The 25556-nt window shown below is 43.9% G+C and overlaps 1 protein-coding gene across 2 annotated transcripts in view; it reads right to left on the reverse strand.

Annotated features, from left to right (window-relative positions):
• CBX7 (chromobox 7) overlaps window positions 1-25556 on the reverse strand; it is a 182157-nt gene that overhangs the window by 97759 nt on the left and 58842 nt on the right. For both annotated transcript variants that reach the window (XM_033929930.1, XM_033929932.1), the window contains exon 3: window positions 6487-6552. In XM_033929930.1, coding sequence (XP_033785821.1) covers window positions 6487-6552 — 66 coding nt within the window. The remainder of the gene's footprint in view (window positions 1-6486; window positions 6553-25556) is intronic.

The raw sequence follows: 25556 nt of genomic DNA on the forward strand, positions 1-25556 counted from the left end.
AATATCTAGATCTGCCTCTAATATCAGGGCTTGCAGATCATGAACTTTGTTGCTTAGACTGCGAGCATTTGTGGTCATCGCTTTCCAGCTATTTTTCAGCGATAATCTCCTTTTTCGTATGGATTTTTGTGTCGTTTCACTTTCCGTTGCAATACTAAGAAATGAGTTGCTGATATTGCTTATGTTGCAGCCTTTACTACTATCACATCTTTTCTTTTGCCGGGGGTGGTCTCTATAATTGTCCTTCGTACATACACCACCCCCACCTTCTAGTTTAAATGCCTAGAAAAATATTGTCTAAATTTCTCTGCAAGGTTTCTTTTTCCTGCTGTAGTAATATGTAGCCCATCAGTGCAATATAGCTTCTTGTCCTTCCATGTATTTCCCCATCCTCCTATGTACCTGAAGCCTTCTTGATGACACCAGGCTCTGAGCCATCTATTAAAGTCCTCTGTGTTTTTCACTCTTTGCTCTCCTTTTCCATATGCAGGCAGTATTTCAGAAAAAGCTAAAGTCTTTACAAAAGGTTTCACGCCCTCACCAAGCTCCCGAAAAGCTTTCTGTGCTGCAAGTGTGGAGTTGTTGGCCAGGTCATTTGTTCCCAGATGGATAACAACATCAGTGTTAAAATCCTTAGTTTCTTCCTTAATTATAGTCAGTATTTGCCTGGAACTCCTGGTAGCTGAGGATCCTGGAAGACATTTCACTATTTTGGTCTCCTCGCCCTGTGTTCCAAGGTTAATGCCTCTGATGATGGAATCCCCCAACAGTAATAGTTTTCTGTTTTTGGCTTTTTTATTTGTACTTAGGGTGCTCTTGTTCTCTTGAGTTTCCTTCATTGGTTCCAGTCCCACCTCCCTTCTGTTTTCCTGAGTATCGCAGTGCACTAGTGGAGCGAAGGAATTCTGTAGAGGTAATATTAGTGAAGGTGGATGTTTCTGTGTTACATGTCGCAGTCTTCCTGAGCCTACTGTGACCCATTTATTCCTGGGCTGTTTTATTCTTTGAGGTAGAGGTGGTAAGTTGGTATGATTTTGTGGAGTGATGGAAGCTGCTTTAATTGTATTCAATTCTTGTTTAAGTTTGCAGAGCTCCTCCTTAATACTGGCAAGTTGAAGACAGATGGGGCAAGCCTTAAGCCTCCAAATAGTATGTCTTGGAATTAAAGCACCACAGTGATTGCATAGAATAAAGGTCATCTTGATTGGTTGTGAAGTGACTTGATTTGAGTAGTCCTGATTATATGGGTCTATATATATGAATAGTGGTCCCTGGGGTTGGTGGGACTATAAGTAAGACTACTAGTAAGGCAGAAATATAGGCTCTATACCACCTAAAACACAGTATTTTAAACAAAACTGCAGGTTCTATCATGCTACCCTAAAACACAGGATTTATAACAGGATTTTCCCTACTTTAGTCACCCTGAGCCACAGGCACCAGAAATATAGGCTCTATACCACCTAAAACACAGTATTTTAAACAAAACTGCAGGTTCTATCAGTGCTACCCTAAAACACAGGATTTATAACAGGATTTTCCCTACTTTAGTCACCCTGATCCACAGGCTCTTAACGGCATTCTTCAAAGACAAAATCGCAACTATAAGATCCACCTTCTATGGAACACCTATGCACCTAGAAGAGATCACAACACCCTCCACAGAAGAAGAAGCAGTTGCAGCAGACAGAACATTTCTCACCAATACAATGGTCAGACTTCAAATTCTACAACAAATACAGCCACGCAACTTGCGACCTCAACCACTGCCCTCCATACCTATTGAAAGCCTCCAGTACACTATTTTACACTCTACTCTTGCAATGGATAGAAACCCTACTCACTGACGGCCTTTTCCCACAACACATCAGCGAAATCATCATCACTCTAATCCTGAAAGACCCCAAAGGAGAAATAGACCAACCATCCAACTACAGTCCCATAGCCTCAATACCACTTTATGTCAAGCTAATGGAAGGCCTGGTAGCTAAAGTCCTAAACTCATACCTAGAAAATCACAACCTACTCCACCCAACACAATCAGGCTTCAGAACCAACCACAGCACAGAACCAACCACAGCACAGGCTCACTTATGGACACCGCCAAACAACACCTCAGCACAGGCAAAAAAATACTAATTATTCAACTAGATCTCTCCGCAGCCTTTGACCTGGTAGATCATAACATCCTTCTACAAATACTGGACTCAATAGGTACTATCATGGTTTAAAGGATTCCTACAATCCAGAACATACAGAGTTAAAACAAAGAAAAATCTGAGCCATGATCTAACCCCTGTGGAGTACCCCAATGATCACCTCTTTCTCCCACACTCTTCAACCTATACATTGCCTCCCTTGGCTCCTACCTAGACAAACAAGGTCTATCCTCCTAAAGTTATACAGACAAGTTCACCATTCTCCTTCCTTTTGATCAACCAGCACCATCCATGGCAGACACAATACACAGAACACTCGAAACAATAGCAACACGGATGAAAGACCACAAACTAAAACTAAATCCGGACAAAACAAACTTCATCCTACTCAAAAATAACAAAACCCCAACCATTGCAAACCTTGTCATAAACTCTACAACATACCACTTCAAAACTCCTGCAGCCACAAATCAACAAACAATAAAAGAAATCATTTGCAGTCATGAGAAACCTGAAGCAAGTCAGAAAATTATTCGACAGAAAACAATTCCAACTCTTACTACAATCCCTAATCCTAGGTCTAATAGACTACTGCAACATACTATATCTCCCCTGCACAGCAACCATGATAAAACAACTACAAACAATACAAAACACATCCCTAAGACTGGTCTACTCACTGAAGAAATTCGACCACATCACAGAGGCATACCACGACTCACATTGGCTCCCAATACAAGTGAGAATACACTTCAAATTTTACTGCCTACTATTTAAAGCAATAAACAGAGACAGCCCAGCCTATTGGAACAATCGACTAGTTCAATCCACCTCAACTAGACATAGGAGAACCCACGCACCATTCACACACCCTCCAAACAAAAACGTCAAAAGACAAAAACTGTACGACATCCTCCTAGCCACTCGAGCTGCAATACTCAATCTCCAACTCTACAACCTATTGACCTTGACCACAGACTACAAAACCTTCAAAAAAGAATTAAAAACCCTTCTATTCAAAAAACACATAAAACCAAACTAACTCAATCAGATATGTCCCAAGCATCACCTGCAGCTACTCCATATGTACTTCTAATACCATGACAATTCAGATGTAATCCTTAGCAACTCAAAAGAAATGTACAAACTACTCCCTAAATACTTCTAATGTCCTGACAATCCATTCGTAATCCGCCTTGAACAGCAAGGTAATGGCGGAACAGAAATCCCTAATGTAATGTAATGTAATTCTGTAATGAGGTCCTCCAGACAAGCAGGATTGAAGAACCTGCATACTGTGGAATCGTCAGCCAGGTCCTGGGACCACATTGATCCTGATCGCGGAGCTCCGCCAAATTTGCCACCTCTGTTGATGCGCCAAACCTCCCTACGAAAGCAGAGGGATCGAGAGAGGGCCTGATGCAATTGCGGGCATCGCCCATTTCCACTCCGGTGTCCCCACCAGGGAACAAAGCGAAAAACTCTGGTCCACAGAGGCAGAATCCCCACAGGTGTCTCAGACGTCAGTGGGGGTGACCACAGGCATGTACTTCTTAACTAAGTATGCCTGATAGAGCCCTCTTTTTTCCTCACATATTCTGGGGGAAAAAGATCTCATGCGGCGAGAGCTGCCCTGTGTGCCTCAGACTCAGAGTGCTTGGAAGACTTATGAGGCTTTTCTCCGGAACCGTACTTGCATTTTGCCAAAATGCCGCCAGCACTTTCCCCTAGAATCCCAAGACGTGATTTTCACTGAACTTGGGGCAGAAGGGTCTCCCTGGAGGTAGAATGCACCGCATCCATGCAAATTTCGCCCCCCTCGCAGGCCACAGCGCATGTGGAATACAGCTGCGCCTCCGACAGCCATCCACCACAAACGAGGTATGAATCCATCCCATCCCAACCTGGGGAGTTTAGAGCAAAAATGAAGCTCCTAACTATAAAAAATATAGTTTTATTCAAATCGGAAAAAAAATTCAAGATGGGTACCGATTTTGCAATAAAATGGCCAGAAAAGGAACAGGAATTCCTAGAAAACAGCGATTTTGGGATTTTAGAGGTGGGGAGGGGTAGGGCATGCAGGGAAACTACCCAAACCCCCCTTTTTAAGACCCCCAAAATCGCTAAAACAAGCCGTCAGTCTGTTACTCACTGTTCCATTGTGCTGAATGGAAGAAAATGCAGGCAATGCTGGAACAGAATGTAGGGAGATCAAAGCCTCACACAGTTGGAAAGCTGGATTTCAAGTCTTCTGACTGCCCCACCAGCCCGACCACCACGGCCAGTGACCTCCACCATCCTCGGATACGTTGCGCAACCACCTGGCAGATGCACGTAGTCTGGCTCTGATCCCCATAACGCCTCCACTAAACCACTCAGCCTGCGCTACAGCCACTAGCAGACGAATCTGGGGCAAGCTAGTTCCTAATCCCAGAGCCCTGATCTGTCCTGCCGGCTTGTCCAGGGGGCTTACTGCAGCGCAGGGAACCTCCCAAAAGCAGACTTTCTCCAATAGTCTGATCTCCCGCCGCAAGGATGTCACTGAAGGGAACCTCCATAGCACGAGAGCAAACCCGCGAAGGAAATATCGAAAAAATATACTGAAAACTAGCAAAATAAAACACAATCAGAAGAGATAAACTACTACAGGCTGGCATGTACAAAGCAAGACTGGGGTCCAAGGGGCATGCTCCAGGATATGCTAGCAGAGGGAGGAGTTAAAACTTCAATCATCTGAAGCTTTCTACAGTGCCTGGCGGCTAAGGATGCATAAAACCCACTGGTCTCGGAATAAAGGGGGATTGTACAAGAATGAAATACTTTATTCTACCTTTGTTTGAGTATTTTATTTTTTCATTCACTTTTGGTCCCACTTTGGCTTTTCTCTGTTGTTTTTCCTCCTACCTTTGCAAGGTGTCTGTCCATATGCCATCTTTCTTCATGTCCACCTTTCAACGTCTCTATCTATCCTGCTCGACTTCTACTCTCTTGTATCCTTGTTACTTTCCTGGATGGAGAGGGCATGGGGACACTGGAGGGCATCTTCTCTGTATCTATGTCCCTATGCTCCCTCCATGCAACTTTCCATCACCTCTCTATTCTTTTCCGCCCACACCTCCCCCACGCTGTGGCTGCCTTGTATGTCTCCCTCTCTATTCCTTGCTCTCCCCCTACAGTCTGCATCTCTATTACTATTACCACCATTTAACACTTCTATAGCGTTGAAGGGTATATGCAGCACTGTACATTTTGACATTAGACAGCCCCTGCTCGGAAGAGCTTACAATCTCTACTCCATGTCTTTTCCTTGCTCTCCCCCTACAATCTGCATTTCTGCCTGCCTAAAGTCCAACGTCTCTCCCCCTTTCCCCATATCCAGTCTCTCTCTTCACTGACCTACCCCAAGGTCCAGCAGCACCTCTCCCTCTTACCTCTCCCCTTCAGGTCCAGCACTGACTCTTCCTCTTTCCCACACTATCTCAGAAACCAACATCTTTCCCTTTCTACCTCTATACCAGCAGCAGCTCCCCTTTTCCATCCTCCACCCCCAGACAGCAGCAGCACACCTATCCCTTTCTGCTCCTCCCCCCCCCTGAGTGGCAGAAGCTCTCCCTTTACACACACACACACCCTCAAGCAGGAGCAGCAGCTCTCCCTTTACATCCACCCCCCCCCCAAGCAGAAGCAGCAGCTCTGCCTTTATCTCTAGAGCAGAAGTATGAGCAGGAACAGGAGCAGCTCTCCTTCCTCCCTCCCCAAGCAGGAGCAGCAGCTCTCCCTTTACATCCCCTGAGCAGAACAGCTCCCCCTCTCCCCAACCAGCAGCAGCCATCTTCCCTATTAGCAATGGGTATGTGTGCCTCACATGTCCCCCACCCCATGCAGCAGCAACAACTCTTTTGCCTCTCCTCTCCCCCCAAATGAACAACAGTTCTCTTTCAGAAGTCTCTTTGAACTTGCCTTGCACAATGCACACTGCTGATAGTCACAGCACAGCAAGTTAGTCAGCCAGCATTGGGGCCTTCACTATGCTGCAACCTGCCTCTGAGGAAGTTGCCTCATCAGAAGTCGGTGTGGTCTAGAGAAGGCCCTGAAGGTGGCTAACTCAATTGCTAAGTCACCACCACCAGCAGTGTTCCAGGCAAGTTAAAAGAAAGCATTGAGAGGGACAGAGAGAGAACTATTGTTTGTAGGGGGGGCAGAAACAGACAGAAAAGCTACTGTTACACTGGGGGACAAGATAGGTGAGGAACTGTGTACCTCTTACCATGTGTTAGGAACCTCTGCTCTTTATGTGAGAGATGGATAAATTAGAAACAATACTTACTTTTCTTCATATGCCATAACAAGACGTGGATCCAAGATGTGTTCCTCTGGTTCCCAAGTGCTGTACCTAAACAAGTATAAATGAAATATTTTTAAATTTTAAAAAAAGTTCCCTATACAGTAGACTGTACAATAACCGTACAGAACTAATTCAGAATTTTTGCTTTCATTAATGTCACCAAACTTAAGGAAAAATTATGTTCTTACCTGTTAATTTTCTTTCCTTTAGACGCAGCAGATGAATCCAGAGACCAATGGGATAGCACACATATACCAGCAGGCAGAGATAGAGAAACTGAATAACAGGTGGTCCTATTGGCTGACACTCCTCCTGTATCTCCAGTATAGGCCTAGCATGTAAAAAACTTCTTTCCCATACCAAACTCAAAAGGCAATAATACAGAACACAACCATCAACAAGAAAAAACTTCGAAAGAAACAACCGACAGACAATATTCAGAAAGGGTAGGGCTCTGGATTCATCTGCTGCGTCTAAAGGAAAGAAAATTAACAGGTAAGAACATAATTTTTCCTTCCTTAGCAACAGCAGCAGATGAATCCAGAGACCAATGGGATGTAGCAAAGCAATCCTCAATCTGGGTGGGAAGCAAACGCCGCCTCTGCAAAAACCGAAGCACTAGACACATCCACCGCATGCTCCCCCAACCGGTAATGTTGAGATAAAGCACTCTTGGAAGACCAAGTAGTCGCGAGACAAAATTCCTCCAAGGTAAAAACCTCTGGACCAAATCCAAGAAGTAGCCATCGCTCTGGCGGAATGGACATGAAGTTCTTTCACCAACCATCAAGCAAGCGGAAATAATATCCTCCTGGACCCATCGAGCGATGGAGGCTTTGGACGCTGCCATACATTTGAGGCGTCCCTCGAAGAATACAAAAAGGTGATCTAAACAACTAAAAGATGTTAGAAACCTAGCTCGCAGAGAACGCTATGCACTGTCAAAAAATGCAGTGAATAAAAAGCACTTCTCCCCATTTCTCCTCCCAGGAAGAAGGAAGGAATAAGCGAGAGTGTCATAAAAGAAAGGATGACACCTCCTTAGAAAGAAATTGTGGTACCGTCCAAACTGACACCCCAGATTTTGAAATCAGAAATAGGAAACCCCGCCGTACAAGGCCTGCAACACAGAAAACTGTCGAGCTGAAGCCATGGTCACAAGAAACACTGTGCTCAAAGTCACAGCCTGCAAGAGGCTCAAAAAGTAAGCATGAAACAGAGCCTCCAGTAAATGGCAAAGAAGTACCTGAAGACTGTACTCCTGATAGGGTTCTAAGAGGTGCACGAATAAACCGTACTCCATCCAGGAACAGCACCACACGAAGCTGAGAAGTAAGTGAAGAGCAAGATACCGAGCTTTGGAAACAAGCCAAGATAGCCACTTGAAGCGGAAGGGAATTGAACACAAAACCCTTGGCAAAATGCAACTGCCCAAAAAGGAAAGAATAGAAAACATAGAAGTCAGGCAGAGGGCCAAGACACCCATGACCTATCAAAAGCCAGGTCAGAATACCAAAAGAGGACGAATAACCATGGTGGTCGGACCCTAGGAGATCAAATCTGGAAGTTACAGGAATCCCAACCGAGTGGCCATAGAAAGTCCACATCAGATCCACATAGCAAAAAGGGCGCAGCCAGAGATCCTCTGACGATCGGACCCTGAAAGTGAGCTTGAGAATTCAAACCCAGCCAATCAATTGCCAGGGGAAACACCCAAAAGAGAGAAACCAGAGGAGAGGAAGAAATAATGCTGCTACCCCCTCTGACTGCCACTCCCTGGGTCCGCCGAAGGAACTAGAAAACTAGGAATTTTGAGACGAGACCATGATATCTAGGTCAAGGAGAGCTCACCCTCATACAAAGAGCTGGAACGCTTAAGAGAAGAGACCCTAATCTCCAGGATGTAGAAGATGGTATAATTACCACTATATGGTCTTGCAAAGCGCGGAAAGGTGAATCCAGTGACGGACAATGCAACATCCCAAAGACGGTCCCCGCTCAGAGTATGAGGTGAGAAAGGCTATCCAAACCCTGCTCCTGTCTCGTAAAAGGACGCATAGACAGATGAGATTCCACCCATTGAAGGAGACCAGAACTTTACTCGCCCAACCGAGCACATCACATACTGTCCTGACCGTAGAGAAACAGCACCACAAGAACACGTTCCTAAAAGACATGGACCGCCAAGCCGGAAGAATGGCCTGAAACCCCTGAACTCCTGAAACTTAGGAAACGGTAGCCATACCCCCATCCCCATACTCCCAGATAAATTCTCTTCTAAAACCCCCACATAGAAAACCTCTTCCTCCCCAAAACACCTACCAAGTAAACAGATCCCTGAAATGTATTGTAATCTTATCTGTACTCTAACTGTAATCTATTTGTTATATCACACAGTTACGTACTGCCAATTTACTATCCAATTTGTAAGTTCCTTCGGAATCTATCCAGCTATCTCTCCTCTGTTGTTAAAAAAAACAACAAAAATGTTGTATTTTCACTGGAAATGTCCAGTCAACTCTTTTGTAATCCGCCTTGAACTGCAAGGTATAGGCGGAATAGAAATCCCTAATGTAATGTAATACCCCGTTGCAGTCCAGAAGAAACCATGAACCAAAAGTGACTGCTGCAGCGTGTTCACGGGAAAGCGAGCTGAAGTTCCCAGGGGAGTCATCACCATATATCCTAAAACCCGTACAAAATCCCATACACATGCACTGGGTGACCGAAGAAGAAGGAGGAGAACCCGAGATTGAAATCTGTCGCCCCAGTCTCTGGGAAGAAACACAAACCTCTCCTACTAGACTAACAATATCCCCAGAAATCCCAATATGTGGCCTAGAACAAGAGAACCCTTCGGAAATGTGAACATCCACATCCAAAGAAGGAAGAAAATAAATCACCCAAGTGTATCTGGTAAATTGACCTAGCTGGAAGATGTCTGAATCAGCCAGTAGGCCAAGGAAGAAAACACCTCTATGCGACAAAACGCTAGCACTACTACCAACATCTGCTAAATTGATTGTAACCGTGGCTAGGCCCAATGATGTCTGCTTAAACATAAAGCGCTGCTCGAGAACAACTAAGCGAAGAAACATGGTGGTCACATGAGAATACATACAAATAATCTCACGGTTTCCCTTATGAAATGTCAAACTCGGAGAAACTGAGTGACCCATATGAAATCCATTGCGAGTCTGACCAAGTCCCCCTTTCTTGGGCACTACGAAGAAAATGGAATAACAACCCCTAATTCCGGAAGAGCAGAAGCTACTGTCCCAAGTTCCAGCAACTCGGGAAGCGGATCTCGCACCAGCATCAAGTTTCAAGTTTATTAGGATTTTATATACCGCCTATCAAGGTTATCTAAGCGGTTTTTACAATCAGGTACTCAAGCATCTTCCCTCTCTGTCCCGGTGGGCTCACAATCTATCTAACGTACCTGGAGCTACGGAGGATTAAGTGACTTGCCCAGGGTCACAAGGAGCAGCGCGGGGTTTGAACCCACAACCCCAGGGTGCTGAGGCTGTAGATCCAACCACTGCGCCACACTCCTCCTCCATCGTCTTTGGACACCCAATACACAGTGACACCAAGAAAGAAGCTGCAATGTAAGAAAATAATTCAAAGGTGCAAACAACTTGAAAGCAAAATCCAAAGACCCGCAACCTGACATATCTCCCTTTCTGCGAGGAAACCGAAAGAGCAGTCGGAGGAAGTAAGGACCCCTTCCAAGTGAAGCAGATGACAGGTAACGAGCTGGAGGAGAAATGTAAGTCCTGAATAGAAGAAAGGAACTCCCCTGAGAACATACTAGGCATACAACGCAAGAACAAGCATGATTAATCTGTGGCAGCCTGTGCAATCGGACCACCACATGCCAGCTTCTCTAAAATACGACTGCCCTTAAATGGAAAATACTTATTTAATTTTCTTTTTTTTTTGTAAGTGTTCGATGCGGTCCAGGGAAAGCAAAAGATCGGACACCCCTGCAGGAGACCCTGTTACGCTAGGAATAGAAAAAGACAGTCGTGCTCGCAGGATATTGAGAATAGCCATTATGCCCCTAGAACTGCTCCAAATATGCAGTAAGCAGTCTAAGCATTACCAGACACATAAAGCGCCACATAAATGGCACCCATATTAAGGAAACATCCCAAACCTACATAGTCTCACCCGTAGGAGACCCTGAGAGAGATAAAGAGATACCCGAATGAAGCACCAGGAACTCTCCTGCGACTGACATAAAATGTACAATGATTCGCCTTCTGCCAACCCAGTACGGAGGTAAGCCGAAACTGGGTGGTTAAGCATAGAGCATATTCTCTCTCTAAGTGCCTAGCGAGACTACCACAGAAGATAATGTTATCGCAGCAGATCCAACATCTCGGGAGACCTCCACACACCGAGCTCTAAGATCTCATTAATGCAGAAAACAGCTAGCACTGCCAACGCATCTGACACCAAAGGCATAGAAAGCCGCGGCAGACACCAATAACAGCCAGCTAAAAGGAACCGCACCGAACGCTGTGGTGCTCCCACCATCGCAGGAAATAGTCCCATAGCACCACCAAACACCAGCAGCGTGGCACCAAGGCGCAAAGAAGAAGAAAACAGAGAATATGCATAATCCTCACCATACAGTAACACCGGGAGAAAGGAGAGAACTGAACCAAAACCTGGCAAATTTCCTGCTGCTGACCTCCCACAGCAGTAATTGGCCTGCCGTTGACTCAGTGCAGAAACAAGCCGCAACTGAAGAGCCAAGCATGCAATGGCTTACCCTCTCTAGCGCCCACAGGCCATGTTGGAAGGCTCCCAAGCTAGAAAAATGGGACCGCGGCAAGCGTAGAGAGAAGCCATTTGCTGAAACAGATCCCAAGAATGCCACAGCATTCCCGCCAGCGGCAGAGCACAAGCGCGAGCCTCATACTTGTTGAAAAGCACGGGCTCCACAAAGTGACCCTCAGTGCAACTCAAACACAGCCAAGGGCCATGCAGAGCAAAGGCAGCCGCAGTGAAAAGTCCGGAAACGCAAGGACGCTCTCGCCCACGCCTGGAGTTTGGCCCGCAAAAAATAACTGCCTCATGAAACGCTGCGGCACTACCGACAGCGAAGGAGGTTGGCCCGCTGAAAATTACAGCCTCAAGAAACGCTGCGGCTATGCCGACAGTGAAGGGGCTCGGTCCGGCTGAAATGTACAGCCCCAGGAAACGCCGTGGCCCTGCTGACTGCAAAAGAGCTCAGTCCCACTGAAAATACAGCTCCGGGAAACTCAACGACTCATCCGACAGCAGAAAGGATGAAGCGCACACCGACTGCACGCGGGAAAAAATGGCCGCCATCCAACGGCATGCATAAACCCAAAGCGGAGCCCATCAAAAAACACACATGCACACCCAAATTATTCAACCACAGGCCTGCCCAACTGAAACCGTAGTGAACAAAGCACAAAATAACTGCTGCTGTACTCACGTGCCACCGAACTCACATTGCATACAACCACAGCCAAAAGAAGCACAAGCGGTCTGAAAGTGCCGGTTGATGCCGGCAAATGCCGGTTGTCAGCACAAACAGGGCAGAATGCAGTACCTGGGGGTCTCCCTTTTTTTTTTTTTAACAATGAAGGGAAAGAAGAAAAAAAATTGGAGACCCAATCAGACCCTCTATCAATGGAGGGAGGGTGAGGCAGGGGGGGCCCAGGTGTAACCCCCTAAAGCCGGCACTGTTCAGCCAGACACCCCTGTCTCACTGAAGAGGAAATCTCAACAGGAGAAATAGAAATGTCATCTCACTGAAGAGAAAATCTCAACAGGAGAAAACAATGTTCCAGTCACAGCCAGAATCCAGGAGCTAGTTGAATAGTGTCCATCACCTGCTGGGAGATAGAGCATACTGGAGATACAGGAGGAGTGCCAGCCAATAGGACCACCTGTTATTCAGTTTCTCTATCTCCGCTTGCTGGTAGATGTGTGCTATCCCATTGGTCTCTGGATTCATCTGCTGCTATTGCTAAGGAAAGACTGATCAGCATGAGAGACTATAGCATAAAGGTAATTGCAGCAAAAAGGCCAATCTCCACCATACAATGAAAGTTGCAGAGGCAGAAGATGGACCAGTTTTGCCAAAGATTAAAAAATGGCTCAGTAGCAGTGCTGTACGCAAAGGAGGTCAATTTTTATTTTCTAGGGAAGAACATCCAAGAATCCAGAGAATTGTGTATATGAGAAGCTAGCTAAACTAAAGGTGGGCAAAGCACTACGGCCAAGTGGTGTACATCCAAGGCCACTTAGGAATTGCCCAGGGAAAAGTGTTTCTGATGTTATAGTGGGTGATCATCTGGCATCCAGTGATTACCATATGGTATGGTTTAATATTAAGACAGGTGTAGAGAGGGCTCATTCAAAAGTAAAGGTTCTAGACTTTTTTAAAAACTCCACTGCTCAGATGGGGGATTACATCAAGGAACTGTCACCTGCATGGGAACATTTGGAAGAAGTAGGAAAGCAGTGGGCAAAACTGAAAGGAGCTATTAAGGGAAACAAACCATTTTTTAAGGAAAGTAAGTAAAAATACAAGGAAAAGAAGGCTGCTTTAAAAGTAGTAGCGGAAAAAGGTAAGGAAAAAGAGGTTAGCTTTTATAAACTACAAAAGATTGCAGAAAGAGGAAGACGTGCAAAAATATCAGAAAAGTTGAGAAAAGCTGGTTGAGTAGTCAGGAAAGCAAAGATGCCAATGGGGAAAAAAAAACCCAGCTGACAAAGTAAAACATTTAAGTAAAACATTTTTTGAATATTAGTGATAGGAAGAAGTGTAAAGTGGCATTTTGAGACCCAAAAGTGAAGAGGAGAAATATGTAGAAACTGATAAAGGCTGAATTGCTTAACAAATATTTTTCTTCTGTGTCACAGCTGAAGCGCCGGGAACAGGACCGCAGAAGACAAAAACAAGTGGAGATGGAGGTAATATAGACTCTGATCAATTTTCAGAGAATTGTGTATATGAGAAGCTAGCTAAACTAAAGGTGGGCAAAGCACTACGGCCAAGTGGTGTACATCCAGGTGTATTGAAGGAACTTATGGGGAAATTCTGTATAGGATGCACTGTAATTAGGTGGCGGTAGGCGCCCTACCGCCATCTAATTGACCAATCAGAGGGCATGTTTCTAAAAAAAATAAATTAATTAAAGGCATCGTTCTAGTGCCTATGGAGGCACATAGGGACGGTTAAGGCCAGTGGGGGCGTGTTTTGTGCTCCGGAAGTGGCCTTAGGCATCCATAGGCATCCCTATTTGCCTCTACAAGTAGGAGACTGACATTGGCTCATGAAGAAGCATGTGATTTCAGATATATGACGACGAGTGATAGATAGCTTAGGGGAGAAGGAGAGTGGGAACTATGAACAGATATTAAATTTTAGAGAACAACGGTGGATATATAATTTAAATACGGTGGCTCCTTATGGTCTGAACGAGAAATTGGAATGGGGATCTCTTATATAATTTTGTACATAAAGATTTTTAAGTCTACTTAGTTCTAGCAAAGAGGGGTTAGTCTTATTTTAATTCTCTTTCGTATCAGTGTTAACAAGTCCCTCACAGCTGACTCGTTTGAGGCAGTTAAATAGAGAGTAGAACAAACCGCTGCCATCTTTATTGGATAAAAACTAGTGGTCAATACGGATGGCGTTGATAAAGTTAGGTAAGCGACATACGATATATACTGAACATATTTATGGTAATTTAGCATTGCTTTTAATATGTTAGGATGTGTGCCCTAATAATAGGTTGTGTTTCTTGTTAGGGACCCGGCCTTGAGAAAGCGTTTCATCGCAAAACATGTCGGCAAAAGATGTCCTTACAATGACCACAAATTAAAAGCTAAATTCACTTTATAGGTATTCTCTAAATTATTCAACACTTTTGAAATATTAAAATGCTATAAAATTTAAAAATTTTTAAAAATTATAGGTGTATAAGTAAATATTTAGACGAAATTGATCCAGGGAAGATTTTGCACATCAAGCTTAACGTTGTGATAAAGTTTGAACGTGCATTCGCTAACACTTAGAGCCATCATCTTTTTTTCTTCTGCTTATCAACAACAAACCGCTTTGATAAAGCGACCCCCCCTTTATGTTTTATCCAACCCCACTATCTCCTTTTTTCTTCTCAAATATGTAACTTTCACCCTCCCCTCCCCTCTACCCTCACTGTCTAGTTTGTCCTGTAAAAGTTATTTGTATACACACAATACTTTTAATTCTTTCAGTTTCTCTTTCTTTTAAACTTATTGTTAACCGGCCAGATATTAACTTGATGGTTGGTATATCAAAATTAATAAAACTTGAAACTTGAGTGGTACATCTGAGGATCAATATAGCATTATAGTCAGCTAGATTCTGAGATTCGGATCTAACTTTGTTTATATTGTGTAATTTGGACATTCCCTCTCAGTTGATTGAAATTTTTCTGTTTTCTTTATATATGTTTTTCTCGCTGTTTCTACTTCTTGGATCCTATTTTGAAGACTTGAGCTGAAGTTAAGTTTCATTTTCTTATTATAGTTGGATATTATATACTTGCAATGTATTTAGTTTCCTTAACCTCATCTTTCTGTTCAAGTGGATACTTGATATATATTGAAGATATGATAAATATATAAATAAAAATAAAAAATAAATGTGCATGAGGCGAGTCTCTTTTCATTTGAAAGGAAGTTCTGGAATGAGAGGGCAAAGGATGAAATTAAGAGGTGTTAGGCTCAGAAGTAATCTAAGAAAATACTTTTTTACAGAAAGTGTGGTAGATACGTGGAACAGTCTCCCAGTAGAGGTGGTGGAGACAAAAGACTGTGTCTGAGTTCATGAAAGTGTGGGACAGGCACATGGGATCTCTTAGGGAGAAGAGGAGATAGTGGATGCTGTGGATAGGCAGACTGGATGGACCATTTGACCTTTATATGCCTTCATGTTTCTATACGGAGGAATCAGAACAGCATGTGGTTGTTTTCTGGTGACTAGCCTTAAGGTACCGGTATATAAGTGTAGTAGAATTTTGGTCATGGCAAATTGGGGCTGTGGAGTCTGTATGCCAAACCCCCAATTCCTCTATTCTACTGACTCATACTCCAACTCCTACTGATATCTGGAATTATTTTTTTTTGTTTTGGATCTAAAGTATTGGTAAATATTACAGTATTGTGACATAGATAAGGAACCTCAGGTCAAAGACGGGTAGGTTAGAACCCTGCAGGTGACAAAATCCACAGGATATACAGGAAAGCCATGCCCTTATAATAGGCTTATGGGACATATAGCTATAGAACGGGGAAGGGCTCTCAAAACCTGGGAAGCAACATGAGAAAATGACATTTCTACTTCTGGGGGAGGGGTAAGGGAAAAAATTTCCCCAGGAAAGTCAGAGGGGAAGTCTCTGGGAGGGTCTATGGAACTTGGAGCGGGGTGGTATGAAGCATTCCTAGCCGATTGAAGACCTTGACAAGGGGACCCAATCAGGAATAGGTACACCAGGAAGTAGGTTAGTTAAGGGCCCTTACTCCAGGTAGGAAAGAGAAAGGGCAGAGTTTCAAGAAGATTCAGAGATGATTTGGAAAGCTGAAGAGAAAGAGATACCTATGGATACTATTGACTTACTACTGACTAGAACCAAGTAGAAGAAATGTAAGTGGAACCTTGTGAGATATAAAAGAGGTCTGGGATTTCTCACTGAGTGTTAAAGTTTTGAAGGAAAGCCAACTAGGAAGTACAGGCTGAAAAGCAAGTGGGTGGTGGCCTTCCCCTGCTTATGCTTCCTGGGAAGAGAAGAGTTTTAACCAAGGGATACTCTGAATAGACAGTTTTTGTTTGTACTTTTTTTTAATATGAAAAAGTACCGAGAGGAACTGAATTATAATAAAACCTTGGATTGCGAGTAACTTGGTGACTAGGTGACCAGAGAATTAGATAGAGAATGCATGCTAGATGTGGTGTATTTAGATTTTAGCAAAGCCTTTGACAGTGTTCCACATATACGTCTAATAAATAAACTGAGTGCCCTTGGGATGGGTCCTAAAGTGACGGGCTGGGTCAATAACTGGTTGAGTGGAAGGCAACAGAGAGTAGTGATCAATGGAGATTGCTCTGAGGAAAGTGATGTTACCAGTGGTGTGCCTCAAGGTTCTGTTCTTCGGCCTGTTTTTTTTAACATTTTTATAAATGATATTGCTGAAGGGTTGTCAGGTAAGATTTGCCTCTTTACGGATGATATCAAAATCTGCAAAAGAGTAGGCACGCAGGATGGTGTGAATAACATGAAGAAAGACCTGCGAAGTTTGAAGAATGGTCTGAAATTTGGCAGCTAAAATTTAATGTTAAGAAATGCAAGGTCATGCATTTGGGCTGCAAAAACCAGAGGGAATGGTACAGTTTAGGGGGTGAAGAACTTATGTGCACGACGGAAGAGCAGGACTTGGGTGTGACTGTATGTGATGATCTTAAGGTGGCCAAACAGGTTGAAAAGGTGACGGTGAAAGTTAGAAGGATATTAGGTTGCATAGGGAGAGGTATGGCCAGTATGAAAAAGGAGGTATTGATGCCTCTGTATAAGACTCTGGTGAAACATCTGGAGGCCGTATCTTTAAAAAGATATAAAAAGGATGGAGTCGGTCCAGAGGAAGGCTGCTAAAATGGTGTGTGGTCTTTGTGATAAGGCATATGGGGATAGACTTAAAGATCTCAATCTGTATACTTTGGAGGAAAGGTGGGAGAAGGGAGATATGATAAGAGTTGTTTAAATACCTACGTAATATAAATGTGCATGAGTTAAGTCTCTTTCATTTGAAATGAAACTCTACAATGAGAGGTCATAGGATGAAGTTAAGAGGTGATAGGCTCCGGAGTAATCTGAGGAAATATTTTTTACAGAAAAGAGTGGTAGATGCGTGGAACAGTCTCCCGGAAGAGGTGGTGGAAACAGAGACTGTGTCTGAATTCAAGAGGGCCTGGGATAGGCACGTGGGATCTCTCAGAGAGAGAAAGAGATAATGGTTACTGCGGATGGGCGGACTAGATGGGCCATTTGGTCTTTATCTGCCATCAAGTTTCTCTGTTTTATTAAATTTTAACTTGATAAATGAGCAAGATCTTGCAATACGAGTATGTACAGTATATGCGTGTCATGTCATCACAACTGAGCAGATGTTTCTTCTCTCTGACGCTGCGGGAGGGTAGTGACTGCTCTGTACAGTATAGTAACTGTACTGCAACAATGGCCCCTATGAAGGATGAAAAGGAAGGTGGTAAGAAGGAGATTATTACGGTGGAAGTTAAGAAGGAAATCATCGAGAATAAACAAATGAAGTATGCGAGTGGCTGACATCACAAGATGTTATAACAAATCTACCTTGACGATTTGCACAATATTAAGAAAGGAAAAATAAGGAGGCTAGATGAAGTGAAAGGAGTCACGAAAGTATCAAAGCAATGGCCATGAGTTCTGGAAGATACAAAAAAGTTGCTTCTCGTATGGATAAATGAGAAGCACCTCACAAGTGATATTGTAAACAAGAATTTTATCTGCAAGAAGGCAAAGGCCTTGTACGCTGACCTCGTAAGTAAACTGCCAGGTACGTCAACAGAAAATGAAGAAGGCTTCAAGGCGAGCAGGGGATAATTTGATAACTTTAAGAGGAGGAGAAGTGGTATCCATATTGTTGTGAGGCACAGAGAGGCTGCGAGTTTGGATGCTAAGGTAGCTGAGATGTTCGCTGCCGAGTTTCAGGAGCTCATGGTTTCTGAGTGTTACCTGCTACAGCAAGTTTTTAACTGAGATGAGACAGGGATTTTTTGGAAAAAATTGCCTAAGTGGACCTAAATTACAGCGGAAGAGAAAGCAATGCCGGTCACAAGCCCATGAAAGACCATCTCACCCTCTTGTTCTGTGCTAATGCAAGCGGGGATTTCAAAGTCAAGCCCCTACTCGTGCATTATTCCGAGAATCCACGAGTCTTCAAGAAATGCAAGTTGTTAAGATGGGAGGTCCAAGATGGCGGCAGTGTAGTGAAGCGCTCTTGACTTGGACTCTGAGCATTTTTTGTTTCCTTATCTAAAATGCCGCATTCCAAGAGAAAGGGAAGTGTTCGGTCTGAGCCCTTGGCAACCAGAACCCCCTTACCTTCTCAGCGGTCCATGGTGGAGTTTGGTTTCACTTCAACCCCTCAAGTGACCAGAGGCCAGTCTGCAGTGCCCTCGGTGGGAGGGGATGCCAAGCACCTAGACTTGGGGTTTAACATCTCCCTATCTCCTCCGGGTTCTGTGCCTCCGCCTTGTCCTACTCCCATTGCGGCTCTGATAGGCGAACCCGGTGAGGGAGTCTCAGCTGGGGAAACCCCCAATCCAAGGGGCAGTAGCCACGGGAAGTGAGAAGGAGCAGAGACAGCTGGAAGTAGTAGGAGAAACTACTACCTAACTCGGAACATCCAAAGCGATAACGCTGGAAGCTCTCCAGACTTTGAATGCTTCAGTTTCCAGATCTTCAAACAAAGTTTCCACATTAGTAAGTACTGTTACTGCTCTGGGGAAGATGGGACTAGGGATGAATTCTCCATACAGATGAAGAATGTCACAGATAAAGCTGAAAAATTACAAGACCTAACAACTGAAATTGTAAAAGAAAAAGTAATTCTTAATCGTAAGATTGAACAGCTTGAAAACTATAACCGTAGACTGAATTTGAGACTATTAAATTTTCCTAAGTCTCTGAGTGCGTCTCCTATTGAGTTGCTTAGGAAATACTTGATTGAAGTTTTGGGCTTTTCTTCTGAAAATATACCTCCTATAAATCGTATCTACTATCTACCGACGAAAAAAGAAACGGGAGCCGCCTCAGAGACTTTGCAAATGAATTTAAATCAATCACCATTAAACATCACGGATATATTGGAATCAACTATTACAGAAAATTCTGAAAGAGCAACCTTACTGGTGTCCTTTGTATTCGAACAGGATATTAACAATATTTTTAGGCTGTTTTTTCTTAATTCTCAAAAGCTGTATTATGGGAAAAAAATTCAGATATTTCCAGATGTGACTAAACAAACTCAAGACCGTAGGAAATTATTTCTTGCATTGAAATCAGATGTAATTTCTTTGGGAGGTTCGTTCCTATTATCCTATCCCTGTAAGTGTTTTATAAAATATTTAGGTGTAAAATATGTTTTCTTCATCCCAGAACAGCTCAAAGCATTTGTAGATATGAAGAGACTGGTAACTTGAAGTGTTTATTGTCACAGAACAGATATCATAAGAATGCGAGATATCCTGTTAAGCCTTTTTGATTAATTATATTTTGAATTGATAATCTCCTTGATATTTTCCTGGAATCACCCCCCCTTTAGCTCATTTGTTGTGGTCTAAGGAAGACAATTTCTTTTTCATGTGACAATTATAATATTTGTTTTCTGTATTTCTGTAACAAGAGCTGTTCTTGTAAAAATTTCAAAATCGTATAAATAAAATAATAATAAAAAAAAGAAATGCAAGTTGCATGTTATGTGGAGGTCCAACAGCAAGGCTTGGGTCACTTGCATCTTGTTCGCTGAATGGATCAACGAGGTCTTGGGTCCTGCTGTGAAGAAATACCTTTTAGAAAAGTATCTGCCACTCAGTTTTGCTCCTGCTCTTGCTCCTGGCTCGTCCTCCAGGCCTTGAGGATGACTTACTGGAGAAATCTGAGTTCATTAAAGTCAAGCTCCTTCCTCCCAAAAACGACTCCACTACTCCATCCCTTCGACCAGCAGGTCATTTTGAACTTTAAAAAGCTTTATACCAAAGCACTATTTCAGTGATGCTTTGAGGTAACTGATGAACAATACGTTGAAATCTTCCACCCAATGTGCGGCGGCAACCAAAAAAGCAAATAGGATGCTAGGAATTATTAAAAAAGGGATGGTTAACAAGACTAAGAATGTTATAATGCACCTGTATCGCACCATGGTGCGACCTCATCTGGAGTACTGTGTTCAATTCTGGTCTCCTTATCTCAAGAAAGATAAAGTGGCCCTAGAAAAGTTCAAAGAAGAGTGACCAAGATGGTAAAGGGGATGTAACTCCTCACGTATGAGGAAAGACTAAAACGGTTAGGGCTCTTCAGCTTGGAAAAGAGACAGTTGAGGGGAGATATGATTGAAATCTACAAAATCATGAGTGGAGTAGAACGGGTACAAGTGGATCAATTTTTCACTCCGTCAAAAATTACAAAGACTAGGGAGACACTCGATGAAGTTACAGGGAAATACTTTTAAAACCAACTGGAGGAAATTTTTTTTCACTCAGAGAATAGTTATGCTCTGGAATGCGTTGCCAGAGAATGTGGTAAGAGTGGATAGCGTAGCTGGTTTTAAGAAAGGTTTGGCCAAGTTCCTGGAGGAAAAGTCCATAGTCTGTTATTGAGAAAGACACGGGGGAAGCCACTGCTTGTCCTGTATCAGTAGCATGGAATATTGCTACACCTTGAGTTTTGGCCAGGTACTAGTGGCCTGGATTGCCTACCGTGAGAACAGACCAGTCGTCCATCGTGCCCAGCAGTTCGCTCACGCAGCGACCCTTAGGTCAAAGACCAGTGCCTTTACTGTGACTAGCCTTACCTGCATACGTTCTGATTCAGCAAGAACTTGTCTAACTTTGTCTTGAATCCCTGGAGGGTGTTTTCCCCTATAACAGCCTCCAGAAGAGCATTCCAGTTTTCTACCACTCTCTGGGTGAAGAAGAACTTCCTTACGTTTGTACGGAATCTATCCCCTTTTAACTTTAGAGAGTGCCCTCTCGTGTTCTCTATCTTGGAGAGGGTGAACAACCTGTCTTTATCTACTAAGTCTGTTCCCTTCATTATCTTGAATGTTTCGATCATGTCCCCTCTCAGTCTCCTCTTGTCAAGGGAGAAGAGGCCCAGTTTCTCTAATCTCTCACTGTACGGCAATTCCTCCAGCCCCTTAACCATTTTAGTCGCTCTTCTCTGGACCCTTTCGAGTAGTACTGTGTCCTTCTTCATGTACAGCGACCAGTGCTGGACGCAGTATTCCAGGTAGGGGCGTACCATGGCCCAGTACAGCGGCATGATAACCTTCTCTGATCTGTTTGTGATCCCCTTCTTAATCATTCCTAGCATTCTGTTTGCCCTTTTCGCTGCCGCCGCACATTGCACATATGGCTTCATTGACTTGTCGACCAGTACTCCCAAGTCTCTTTCCTGGGGGGTCTCTCCGAGTACTGCACCAGACATCCTGTATTTGTGTATAAGATTTTTGTTACCGGCATGTATCACCTTACACTTATCCATGTTAAACCTCATTTGCCATGTCGCAGCCCATTTCTCGAGCATGTTTATGTCACATTGCAGGTTTTCGCAATCCGTCTGTATCTTCACTACTCTGAATAACTTTGTATCATCCGCAAATTTAATCACCTCGCTCATCGCACCAATTTCCAGGTCGTTTATAAATATGTTAAAGAGCACAGGTCCAAGCACCAAACCCTGCGGCACTCCACTCGTGATGTTTTTCCAGTCTGAGTATTGTCCATTTATCCCCACTCTCTGTTTCCTATCTGCCAACCAGTTTTTAATCCACGTGAGTATTTCACCCTCGATTCCATGGCTCACAATTTTTCAAAGTAGTCGTTCACGTGGGAGAAGAGCAAACTTGATTCTAAGATGGCGGCGGTAGCGACTCCGGCCTCCCCTTCTCCGAGCTCGCCTAACTCTGCCTGGGTGGCTGAGGTGACCACGTTAGTCCAGATGGTGCTGGAGCACATGGTGGGCAAGCAGCTCCAACTGATTTTGGATAAATTGGAGACTATGGAAGAGCGATTTACGGTGGCTACTAAAGAGCTGCAGGAAGTAGAGCAACGTGTGGGAGAGGTGGTGGACATGGCCCATAAGCTCACATCTGATTCCCAAACTACAGCCACACTTCTCTTGGAGCTTGAAAGCAAGTTGGAAGATCTTGAAAACCGGTCACACTGGAATAACCTGTGTTTGATGGGCCTTCCTGAATCGATTCCTGCCCAGAATCCGTCAACCTTTTTGGAGACTTGGCTCGTGGATACTTTGCAGCTCACTTCCTTGCCCGGCCCTATGTGCATCGAATAAGCGCACTGGCTGAGCCAGCAGCATGAGGCCTCGGGGCGACCCCTGATTGTAATCTTCAAAGTTTTTACCTATGCGCATAAAATGGCAGTACTTCAGGCGCTTCGAGTATGAGAAATGGACTGTGCTCTCTTTCCAGGTTTACTCTTCGAAAGTCTAGCAAGCCAGGAGGGCTTTTTCGCCCTTGTATTCTCAACTGTTTCGGGACAAAGTGCGCTTTAGCCTCATGTATCCTGCCTGGCTGAAAATCTTTTATGGAGGGGCTGTGCATTATTTTGAGGATGTGGCAGCGGCGAGCTCCTTTTTATATAAACTCTGCCAAAACCCTGACTTTTTTGGTTTGATATGGTTTTGATTTAGGCTCTATGGGCTGGCAAGACCAGTGGTGTGGGAGATGTATTTTCCTCCTGCCTGCGGAGTGCTTCACTGACATTTTCTTTGCTGGTCATCATTCCTGGGTTCTGTGCTAGCCTGCTCCGGGAAGGAAACGATGGAGGGACCCATGTTGGTGGTTGCTGCCTGGATGTTTCCTGTTGACATCTTCTATTATGAGCGGCCTACTGGGCTTCAACTTGTTCCTGGTGCCCTTTGATGCCTGATGCCCGACCTTCTGGGCAGACGCCCTGAAGAGAGCAGTGTGGACTTTCCTTTCCTAATCTGGACTTTGGGCCAGAGGTTCTTCCGTTGTTCCTCTTTCTTTTGCTGTTTATATGGGGGGGTGATATGATGTTAGTGCACCTGTTGGCCCGTGCAGGGTTTCACTCTACGGGCAGTTGAACTGTTACCTATACCTTTGCTGGGGTGTCTTTTCTTTTTACTGCGGGGTCCGTAGGCTCTCACAGAAGTGGCACTCGTGAGGTGCTCGGGGTATTAGGGAATGGGGATTTGGGGTAGCGGGGGAGGGTTTTGGGGGTCCTGTTAGGCTGCATGTGTTGGCTTCCATATTGCAGGAGCTCAGGGGGGGGCGGCAGGCTAGGATGCCTCTGTGTGATGAATGGGCTCTTTATGTTCTTTGTTGGGTTTCACATCTATGTCCCTTAAGTTGATTTCTTGGAATGTGGGGGCTAATAATTCGCCAATTAAGAGACAGAAAATTCTCCAATAGCTCTGCTGGAATCAGGCTGATGTGACTTTTTGCAGGAGACACATTTGATTTTGGTGGAGCTTGCCAAATTGTGCACTTGGGTGGTTGGGGGAAGTCCTGGATTTCCCATCTCAAGGTAGAAAGGCAGGTATCGCTATATTGGTGGGGAAGCATTTGCAATTGGAGGGTGCATGATACTCTTAGAGATCCTGCAGGTAATAATAATAATAATAATTTTTATTTTGTATACCACCATACCCAGGGAGTTCTAGGCGGTTCACAGCAGTTAGATTCAGTACAAACAGTGCAGTTGAGGTTGACAACAAAAACGAGCAAAGCAATTATAAAAAGTAACATGCTGGTTATACGTCTACAATTTAAGTGAAGGGAGCAAAAAAATACATGTAACATGTACAAAGAGAACAAAGTACAATAAGTACAAGAAATAAGGGCATGCATAAGTACATGCAATAGTACATACAGCAGAAAGTACATGCAGCAAAATACATGCAATAGATACAATAAGTACATGCATACAGTTTAAGAGAAGGAGAACTGCATACACGCCATAAGGAAAGAGCCTATAAGGAAAAAGTATGCAAGCCGTAAGGAGGGAGCCACAATCTTAGAAGCGTGAGAGGGGAAGGTCATGTGGTATGATTAAGGATTTGGTCTGTTGAATAGCTGAGTTTTAATCTGAGGTAAATCATAGGTTCTGTTAGTCTGAACTCTAAACCATTTATTCTGTTTAATATTTATGCCCCAAATAATCCTGGTGTGGTTTTTTTCAATAAGCTGGAAAATCTTTTGCTGGTTTATGGGGACAGCCTTTTGGTGTTGGGATTGTGGCAGATCCTTCTTGGGATCGGTCGAAGGGGGCGTGTAGTGTCGCAACCGTGGTTCCTAATAGGCACAGCGAACTGGGCTATCTTAGGCACCAGCCTAGGATGTATGGTAACAGGCAAGTAACAGATATCTTACAAACAAGGAAAAACACACACCCAGAAATGAACAAAAATTGGTGCTTTTATTTCTGACCTCTGGTCAGCCTGTGTTGGTATTGTCAGTAGGTTTCAAATATGAAATCAAAACTCTTTTGAGCCATTCCTGCCACACTGGCTTCACAAACTAAACAGGTTGGCTATAATTCAAAACAACAAAAACTGTCTGGACTTTTAGTCATCACTCCACCGGTTTGCTTCACCAGCACAGTACTCTTACAGTTGCAATTTCATTATTCTTATGCCACAGAAGGGCAAGAGAAAAAATCCAACAAAAAAAAAGTGCCACAGAAAAAAATAAAGCCTTTAGAAGGAAAAAGGAATCTCACCCAGAAATTCCTAGGCAGATTCTCTCTTTACCCGAGTAAGATCTCAGGAGAGCTTGTAAGCAGGCAAGTCCACCAACTCTTACTATTTCAACAAAGAGTTAAAGTATTAGCCACATTCAAAACAGAATCCACATTGAGTCATTACAGCACCTTCCTAGTTCAGCCTGCATTTAGCAATCACTGGCTGGGAAGCCTCCAGCTGTGCTGAAAACACTGTGGCTTGGCAGTGCAAATGGACTTGGAAATGCAAATGAGTTCAAGGCTTAAGTCTTTCAACACAACAAACACACCATGATACAAAAATAAAGACAGAGCCAAAAACTTCCTGGTAAAAAAGCACAGTTACTTACCGTAACAGGTATTATCCAGAGACAGCAGGCAGATATTTTCTACATGTGGGTGACATCATCAACGGAGCCTCCTAGCGGACGTTTTCGCAAGCAGACTTGCTCGAAGACCTTTAAGCTTGAATTTGGCCCACGCATGCGCACTTGCT

Source organism: Geotrypetes seraphini, chromosome 2, assembly GCF_902459505.1.
Source record: "Geotrypetes seraphini chromosome 2, aGeoSer1.1, whole genome shotgun sequence".
NCBI lineage: Eukaryota > Metazoa > Chordata > Amphibia > Gymnophiona > Dermophiidae > Geotrypetes > Geotrypetes seraphini.